The sequence below is a fragment of the Vigna radiata genome, unplaced genomic scaffold (genome assembly GCF_000741045.1).
Source record: "Vigna radiata var. radiata cultivar VC1973A unplaced genomic scaffold, Vradiata_ver6 scaffold_86, whole genome shotgun sequence".
Taxonomy (NCBI): Eukaryota; Viridiplantae; Streptophyta; class Magnoliopsida; order Fabales; family Fabaceae; genus Vigna; species Vigna radiata.
In genome coordinates this window covers 853,631-864,243 of record NW_014543269.1, presented here as the reverse complement: position 1 = coordinate 864,243, position 10,613 = coordinate 853,631, and the positions used below count along the sequence as shown (strand labels likewise).

Below are 10,613 nucleotides of genomic sequence, written 5' to 3'. Positions count from 1 at the left end.
GGACTTTAAACCTAACTCAATCCCACAAAATCGGCTTATAAAGTGAGGTTTGCACCCACTTATATATTATAAATTGGTCTTATTTCTAGTCGATGTGAGACTTCCAATATTAATCGATTATAACAACACTATAATATATAACAGTTCCTTTTATTCACAACACTGGTAATTGATTACAAGTACTCGTAATCTATTACGAGTGCTTGAAAACGTGTAAGGAGTGCACAATTTCAGTGACAATGTATAAATGGTGTACTCCTTACATGATTTCTTCATTTGAAGTCGTGTGAAAATTGCACGATTTATCTATTTACCTAAATAAATAAAATTTACTTAAATTCATAATAATGAACTAATATTTTCCTAAAAACATAAAAAGTTCAATAATTTGATGCTCAAGGTTTCAAAATATTTAGTTATGAATTATAGAGATGAGACATTGATGACTTTATATAGGTCACAACCATTGAAATTAAAATGCCAAAGCAAAAACAAGAGAACTGAATAATCATAGTTGATGATAAGATGTTTGCATTATAGGAAATAGGGGAAACATAATGTTCATAATCATACTTAATCTTGTTGGTAACTACTGACATGCACGCACTTTTATTGTTAGACAAATAGGTTTATCTTATCACTTTATAATATGTAAATATACATAAATACATATATATATATATATATATATATATATATATATATATATATATATATATATATATATATATATATATATATATATATTATAGATAGATAGATAGAGTTGAGGCACATAGCATTAGCCTTGTTACAGATATTATAAATCTGCTGCATAATTTTACGAGGGATATGGTGGTAAACCAATATCTAGGGTTGGATCAGGAAGCACCCAGGTGTTATCAGTGGTGCCAATTCCATAATCTGACAATTTAGGATCTATTTTCACATCATCACCGAAGGATACATTGACAATCCATTTCAGCATTTCACTCACTTTGCCAGCAGCAAATTGAAATTGCCCAACCTGCATAAAGCATACTGTAACAACAGGGAGCAAAAAACCCCAATAAAATTAGGGCTAATTGAGTTTCTTTTATACTAACCTTACAGTGCACATCATGCATCACCGAATCTCCCTTCATTGTAGAATAGATATTGACAACTTCCACGTTCAGTTCGCACAGTATCCGAAGAATTTCACAGAAAATGAAATTTTTATCGATCCCACATATCAGAATGACTTGAATCGCAGAATCAGTTTCACGAACCTCTATTTTTGGAGGGTTTAGGCTTCCTTTTGCTTCAGAAGCATTGGAGCTGCAGCCACTGAGAGTTCTCTTCTTTTCCAATAACCTTTCCTTCTTCTCCTGCGCCATCTTCACTTTTGTCTCCAGGCTTTTAATGTACTTTATTGCTTCACCTATTTGAGCACGCAGTGGTATTCCTTCCTGAAACAAATTACGTCAAATCAATATACATATAGCCACAACTGCAACAGAATATAAAAATTTTTAGGGCTTCATATTACACTGACTCAACACAACGCGTTGATTTGGTCAGCATTTGTGGCACTGTGTTGAAACTGTTTCTAGGATCAAACCTTAATTTTAGAAAAAAGGAACAAAATAAATTATACACGTGATTTCCGTCCATGCATGCGATTAACGTACATGAACAGAAAGGTAGAGAAAAAGACCTTGGGATTATGAGATGGGAGAAGAGAGTTGAGCTGGGAATAGAGGTTCTTCATCTTGTTTCTCCTGTTTCTCTCTACGATCTTCCTTTCTACTTTTTCTGAAGAAGGTTGGTTTCTCGATGGCTGTTGTTCATCATTTGCTCTTGAATTCCTTACATTGCTTACCGTCAACATTGTGAGGTTTTGGGAGTTTGGGAAGATGTTGCTCACTTCCTTTTTATAGGAAAACGATGGAATACTATGGTTTCACTATATTTTTTGTGAGAAAACGCAGATTAAGCAGTAATTTGAAATGCATAAGCGAAACCAATTATAAGGTAACTATTACCATTAAATTTATTTTATTATTATCTATAACATTAATGCAAATATATATATATATATATAACATTTTTTTTCATAATTAATATATTTATAATTTTAACTTTTATTCAAAGCTCCATCATGTGAATAGAATAATAGTTTTTCAAACTTTTCTAGTTGATTGGCAGTTTTTCAAACTATAAGATAAAGTTATGCTCTAACAGACTCTAATACAAGCTGTCTTAATTTTATTTTATTTTTTGTAACTTTTAATTTTCTAATTAGAAATGTTTGTTATTTTAATACTAGATTCAGTTTCGTAATTATTTTTTCATATTACAATATTTTTAATTAAAAATTAACAAAAAGTTAAACAATATCAATGATAAAGATAATTTGAAAAATATACAATTTAATTGTTATAAAGTAGACTATCGTCTCAATCTTCATGAATTTTATAAATAAGTTATAGAATTCATTCCTTTCACGTTGCCATTTCAGTAATCGCAACAATACATCCTTTTAATAAGTACTTGACAGCTATTTATCCGTTTATGTTAACTTTTTAATCAATTTTATGAGATATAGTTAAACATGAAATTTACTTTTTATAGTATGATATGAGAAGTTACTTTTTCGCTTTCATTCTTTTTTTTTTCAACTTTCTCTTTCTATTATTACATATTTAATTAACACGATAAACATATAAAATATAAAATATGATTACAGTTATTTAAAATATAATCATAATTTAAATTTTATATATAAGATTTCTATATTTAATATCATACAAAACATAGACTAAAAGTTTATCAAAAGAATAGGAAATTTAAAACTAATACTACTCTAATTATTTAGGCATATGCAACTCCATGTTACAGCACCTGCTCAACAACTGTAACATTTTTTTCCTGCTCACACCAATCAAGTGATTATTGTGAAACAGAACCAACAAACAAACAATAGAATAAGATAATTTATAAAAGTGAAAAACATTTAGTTCACTCAAAAACAATAATCTAACACTTTCATTCTCAAAACCATTAAATACCTAAATACATAATTAGACTCTAGGCAAATCATCCAAATACATGTATTGATATCAAACTATTGTGGAAACCTACACATATATGGTAAAACAACATAACGTCCAAACTATCACACAAGTTTAATAATTCATATACCTATGGTTAAACTGACCCTCAGCCAAGGATCTCTTGGTATTCCTCATGACATGATTACCCCTCTCTACTTAAGGTTGGATGGATATTGGAGTGTTAGAAACATTCTCCGATTTCAAAATCCTATAGAAATACATTACACACGAGCACCACAAGGATCTTCCTCTTGGAATTCCTTTCACCACATTCTTAACTAAATACACATTCATCGTCATCATTCATAAGAATTTTACACCTCAAAAGATACACCTAATATAATAATAACCAAATCAAACAACCAAGAAAAGAAATCAAGGAAGAGTAACATTAATGACCAGAATCAAGGTGCCCAAAGAAGATACAAAGCGTGCAACAAGCCAATTAACTTACCTAGCGAGAGGACCTCTCGCCTAGCGAATTAAGGGAAAAAGAGGTCCAAATCTACAGGGTAAAAGTGGCGCTCCACACCCAATTCCATCGCTCAACGACCACAAGACACAGACCTCTCAAGTTTTGATACGCTCAGCACCCAAAAGGAGTGCTCGACGTTATACCAAATGATAACAACTTATACTTCTGATCTTGTTCTGGTCGGACCTATCCAAAAGACCAAATTAGTATTTTTTGACACTATAATTGATGTAAAAACATGTTTATGAGTGAAACAGAGTACTTATGTGCTGATTTGGTTAGAGACAAGATGCATTAGATCAATCGAACCACTCAAAAACTCACTTATTCAATTCTACATCTCATAAACCAGAAATTAGCAAACTTAATGTCTAAACAAGTCATAATTGACTCAAAAACAATCCTTAAACCTTTAGTTTCCTCACATAAAAACACTTTTAGATTTTCACCTATCAAAATCCCCAAAATGGACCAAAAACCATCCTAAAACTTAACCTATTGACTACCTTAAGATACAACAGCAGATTACACTAATTATAACCTCAACAAATCATCTCAATTAATCAAAACAAGCAAAATTAACCAATATTTTTAGCAAGACTATGCCAATCACAGATAACACTAAATTTTACCAATTTCAAGTTATCATCATAAAACACATCAACATAGATTTAGAACTTAACATATAGATTCTCTTACCTGATAGAAAACTTCAACAACTCTAAGATACCGACAACCACAACTTCAGCTTAGAGAACTATATCTACACTTACAAATCACGAATAGATCAAGGCACGCGATTAGACCACTTATCAATAGAAAAACAGCTAGAAAACCAAGAGGATGCATGCAGTGGCTACTCTATACATGCATGAAAGAAACACAACGTAAGAAAAGAGCATAAACTAACTTATTCTTTTCAACAAATTGATAGAATGAAAGTGTAGACCCTTTTTCTTTCCTTATTAGAAAATCCTGGGTTTAATGTTTTACTTTCTTTAGACTCTTTTTACTAGGTCTAAGATCCTTAAAATATTTTGAAAAATTTCTATTATATTATGAGGACTTGTAAAATACACCGTAGATAAGTCCTTAAGAACAATGATCTATACGTCTTAAAAAATCTTATTAGTTTGTGATTTTTATTATATTTTACACTGTCATTTTGAACACAATAGAATGAACAACACAACAAGAAAAGATAAACAAGAAAGGTTGAAAGCTAAGAAAGAGAAAAAAAAATCTTTAAAAAAGTCCAAATAATCTAAACTCTCCTTATCACATCCCGACTGAAACCAAAGGAAGAATGTCCAATCCCCTCAAAGAGAGGAGAAAAAATGAGGTAAAAGTGTGTTCATTACCAAATGCATGCACTCTACGTTCGGTGCACAAAGATGATGTTTGTCTTTATCAAGTGGTCCTAAGAGTGAGTTAAGTTTGCTTAACATAGACCACAACTTGGAAGAAGTGGAGTCCACTGTAGCATTCAACGTTAGCAACATAATTTCACATATAGTAAGACATAAATCTAGGTAGTATGACAAAGGGATGAAAGATTAATTAGAATTTGCACCTGGCTTTCAAGTCACGAATAAAACAATATTGTATATATTTTATAATGTTAATTTAAAATGTTTTCTTATTTTCCACACAAATTCTTCTATTTCCTCACACAAAAGTCTTTGATTATCTTTTTCGACAACACAAATTTTCTCAAGTTAACTAATAAATATTCTCTTCACTATCCACACAATCCGTGAAAATTAATTTCGTGTCTCAACAACTTAGACTTTGGAATTGTAAAGAAATATAAGAAACTTAATTAATAATGAAGTCAATATTAAATAAATAAGAAAAAAAATCTAACCACAAAAGTGAAGCATGTACATTTCCAAAAAAGTGTAAAAAAAATCTAGAAGCTATGTGTTGTATATTATAAATAGACCAATTACATACACATTATAAAAAAATTTATCAAAAAGAATTTATTAAAATAACATTTTCCTCAACCAATTTTATACATACTTTTGTATGATTGGTAGCCAAATTCTTTCCCTTGTTAATAAATGAAGGGAGAGATTTGATAAGAGTTTGATAAATTATTGAAGTGACAGTAACGTGGGTAATGTTGTATATTCAAACATCTAATTCTTGTTGGACCGCACGCCCCACCTGTCATGTTTCTTTCCTCTTCTACGTTTCATCCTTACCGTTTTCGCAACGTTCAATCTTCCTCCTTCCATGTTCCTTCTCTGCACTTACATACTATTTGTCTCTTTTCACTATTTTCAAGAACATATAACTCATCTTTGAACAATTGCACCTATTGATTATGTTTTTTCGTGGATTCAGTCACAGGGAACTTTCAATATAATATACATTAATGAAAAACTAAAATATTGCATCTAATGAAAGGAATCAAAATCATAAACTTTATATTATAATAGCAGAAAATGTTTAACTTTAACATAGTAAAATATTGCTTGTTACGTCATTCATTTATTTCATGTTGCGTCATAATCGACCTTGATTTCGGCAAGTATTTAACGATTATATCAAAATAATAAATTTTATAACATTAAAAGACTAGAATCTCATAAATAAAATTCAGAATAATACTTGTATGAATTGTAAAATACTAATTGGAATATTAAAAAGTCAAATAAAACGGCTGAAATCAAACTCTGATATTGAAAGTTGTTTCTTTTAATTGGACTTCAATTTTCTTTTGCGCGTTTAGCTAATTTGTTCTTTTCTTGGTTATTAAATTTATCCCTTTCAAACACATTGAAAATTAATGCTCTGTCGTAGAAACGGGAAGAAAAATATATTGGATGTAATAAATGTGATAAATTTACAGGACAATTATGTTTCAGAAAAATATTTTTTAAAATGATTAAAATTTACACTAATGATCATTAAGAAGTAAATTAATTTATTAGATTCTTATAAACTCTATAAATAAACATTTAATTGAAAAATAAATTCATTTTTACTCACAATTAAATTACTATATGTCTACAGAGAAAAAATGTATTCTGTAGGTAATCCCTCGTACCAATAGGAAGCAAAGGAAACGTTTGACACACATGAATTTTACACAGACGATATCCTTACTCCATTTCAACCAAAACAATTTGCAACAATTTTTTTAAGCTAGTTTATAGAAAATTCGTACCTATATATCTTTAATTATTTTTTTAAGAGATTCATAGCTATTTGTCTCTAGATATTTGCAAGCAAATTTGTAGTACCAAGTTATATGTGCAGTAAATATTTCCTAATTAATTCGTAGTAAACTGTAACAATTTATCCTTAACAAAATCATAGTAATATATGTAATAAGCTAAATCTATCAAAAAGTTAAATATCCTTATTTGTGTCTTATAAAATGAATATCATACACATGTAATAAATATAACTTTAAATAAAAAAAAAAGTGTAACGAATATTGGTAAATAATTTTGTAAAAGATATGTCAAATTTTACCATATCCAAAATACTGAAAGTCAAGAATATAATAAAAGTAAACATTTAACATCAAAATTGTCAACATACAGGATTAAAATAAAATAAAAATTATCATCATTTTTTTTATTTTCCTGTATTTTTTTATTGATGGTGATGTTATCTTTAATGTAAAAATATTTGTGTCTTTTTTTTTTCTGGCATTTGTGTTTGGAATTGTGATGGAATATTTACTTGTACCTTCAATTAAACTTGTATCTATTGTGCTGTGCATCTATTTGTGATTATTTTTTTACTCGTTTAGAAATTCTGTTTATATATTTGTACAAAATCTTAATATTTGTAATATGTTATATATTTGATCTCCATTGTCAATGATATGTATTTTGATCTTAGATTATTTAAGATTTCTTACACTAACAACTATATTAGCACTGAGAAAATTCTGATTTTCGAGATACAAAGACATTGTTTTATTTCTAACATAATTTCTAACAAATTTTGAATCATAATGGTTTTGGTTATGATTAATAAATCATTACTTATAATTAAAAAAAAATATTTTGTGTCTGTATTTTGTTGTGGGTGAACTTTGTCAAACAAACATAGAGGATTTGAAATATTGCATTCCCTATTGTAAATCCTTGTCCATCGGTGTATGGTTAATTTTTTATAAGATGAATGTTTACAAATATTTTTAGAAATAAAAATATTTTTCAAAATATAATTTGTATTCAAGATTTTGCAAAAGGAAAGTGAAAGAAATTAGTAAAAGAAAAGAAAAGTGAAAAATAAATCTTCAATAATGAATGGATCGAAGCAAATAAATTATATAAAAGTAAAAATAAGCCATAAAATAAAGAGTGTATGATTGAAACAAAGAAAATTACAAGAAAAAGTACACAAGTAAAGAATGAAATATTCAAATAAAAATGATTAAAATTAAATAATCGAAAACAATATAGTACCTTATACATGAATGCATATTCAAGTGAAGTGACTTTAAGATTTAAATAAGCCTTTACAAGTTCATATTTTACAAAAATAAAAATTTAATATTTTTATAAATTCTAATCATCCATATATAACTTCCTAATATATTAAAAAACTTTCACTTAACAGTTTTAATATTCTCATACTAGTTTCTTAAAACATGAATTTAAGATCACAAATATTTTTTTATATCCTGGTTGATGCTTATATCTGTCTAAAATCAATATAACTATAAATTTAACATTTTAAAATTTTTGTTCATTTAAGCACGTTTGAAAAACATAATCGATGAATGTAACCAATACGAGTTTTTGTGTTTTGTTTTGTATGCTATATATTGTGTGTGTGTTTTTCTCTGGGATCTTAGGTTTTTTGGTTATGTTTTTTCATCGATATAGTTATTTTTTGGAAGCTTCAACAAAGTTCAGAAAATTTAAGATTGAAAAGTTATTTTAATAATTTAATAATTTATTTTTTCTGTCTTTTATTACCGACTTTTATTTTTTTTCTTTTTATATATATAGTGTACGAGTTAAAACAATCTAATTATTCTTATTTTATTTTATTTTCTGTTGATAAAAATATATTAAATTTTTAACATTTTAGGCTCCAAATGATCTCGACACTTATCATCAAAACAGCAAGACCTTGTTTCTTATTTTGGATAAAATCAAGTAACACTTATTATAATCATAACCAGTGGGTATTAACATTTGTATAAATAAAGAAATCCTCATTGTAATGGAAACAATGCAACTGGTAACAACATGACACCATTGTCTTTTTTTTTAAGGGAAAAGTCTTTTTACCAACTCTTTTACGATAATTTTTTGACAACGCGTACGTGACAGTTTGTGATTGGTCCATTTTAAATATTTTTTAAGAATAAATTTAAACAGACCAATAAAATTGTAACACATGTCCTGTTGCCAAAATAATTGTTAAGATATCATTATCTTTTTTATTTCATTGTTTTTAATTTTAGGTTTAAACCATTTAGTTGTCTCTATTTTCGGGAGGTTTTTCCATTTTGATCCCGTCTTATTCGAATCCCCAATTGAGTCCCTATAAGTGTTAATTTCAATCAATTAAGCTTTTGCCGTTAAATTTAGTTAACGACATTAACTTTTTTGCACAGCTGGGAGGATGACCTATTAATTTCTATAAAAGTAACTTATTTAGAGTTGAAACGTGGCATGAATTAAGTCCCTATAAGTGCTAATTGATAGAGGATTCTAATAAGACGATGATCAAAATGGAAAAACCTCCCAAAAATAAGGTCAACTAAATGGTTTAAACCTTAATTTTACTGAGGATTTGGTTGTAAGGCATTGTGTGGGGTAGGATCTCGAAGAACCCATGGAAGAGTAGCTCCAATTTCAGAACCCCATAACATTCCAGGCTCCACTTCTTCATTACAGATGGATCCGTTTAAGAACCATTTCAGCTTCTCACTCACTTTGCTAGCTCCAGAATGGATCATAGATTGTCCAACCTAAGTAATCAAATGGAGAAAAACTGTTATAGATTTCTTCATGCTTTTCTTTTAACGATTAAGAAATAGATATATATACTAACCTCCCCGAGCACAACATGAATCACTGAATCTCCAAAAATTGTATAACTGCTACTGATTACCTCAACATTCTCTTCACGCAATATTCTGATAACTTCACAGAAAACAAAGTGGTTATCGAGCCCACATGTTAGAATGACTTTAAGCACAGAACCCCTTACATGAATCTCCATTTTTGGCGGCTTTTCGCTTCCTCTTGTTTCAAAACCACTTCCACTTCTCTTACTTTCCATTAACCTTTCTTTCTTCTCCTTCGCCATCTTCACTTTTTCCTCCAGCCTTTTGATGTACTCCGTCGCCTCATCTATTTGATCAGGCACTGCCACCACTTGCTGAGTTAACTCAACAAAAAACTACATCATATCACAGTAAAAGTTTTCAGGTTTTATGGATAAACAAAACAAAAAACAGACCTTGGGATTATAACTAGGGAGAAGAGAGTTGAGTTCAGAATAAAGATTCTTCATTTGGCTTCGCCTGTTTTTCTCTACAATCTTTCTGTCGACTTTGGTTGAAGAAGGTTGACTTTCGTGTTGCTGATCCATGATCTTGAATTTTTATATTTAGAAATTAGGGTTGTGAGAAGATGCTTTGTTAGGTTTGTATTTATAGTAAAAGGTATTATGTATTTATGATAGGATTCAACGACAGTCAGTCTAATGATGTTAGAGGTATGAGACCGAAATAGAAAGCTGTCGTCACTTGACAGACATCATTATTTTTGGTAGGCGTGATGCAGGAGCAGGACTTGTTTTTCGGCTGTTCAAATTCACACCTAAAGTCAGTGTTGTGCATCTCATTTTACCAAACTATGACTGCTGTAGGTCCTCCTACTACTCGATACTGTGAACTTCGACCGCAATCATCTGTTCGTCAATGTGAAACTTTTTTCTACGGATTATCTTTTCTAGTTTCTAAATATATTTTTAAAATTAGTTCAAATATTATTTTTCTCTTTCGAGTCTTATAAGAATTTAATTAGATTCTTAATTTTAATTTCATTCATTTTAAATTTTTTAATTTT

General features: G+C 29.1%; 1 protein-coding gene across 1 annotated transcript; it reads right to left on the bottom strand.

Moving 5' to 3' along the window:
• Positions 1-9,159: 9,159 nt before the first annotated feature.
• On the bottom strand, positions 9,160-10,126 carry LOC106754207 (transcription factor bHLH162). Its single transcript, XM_014636205.2, has 3 exons — positions 10,003-10,126; positions 9,592-9,921; positions 9,160-9,508 (listed from the first exon to the last, which is right to left on the bottom strand). Exons 1-3 carry the CDS (start codon positions 10,054-10,056, stop codon positions 9,320-9,322), a joined length of 573 nt encoding a protein of 190 aa, XP_014491691.2. The 5' UTR covers positions 10,057-10,126; the 3' UTR covers positions 9,160-9,319.
• Positions 10,127-10,613: the final 487 nt, after the last annotated feature.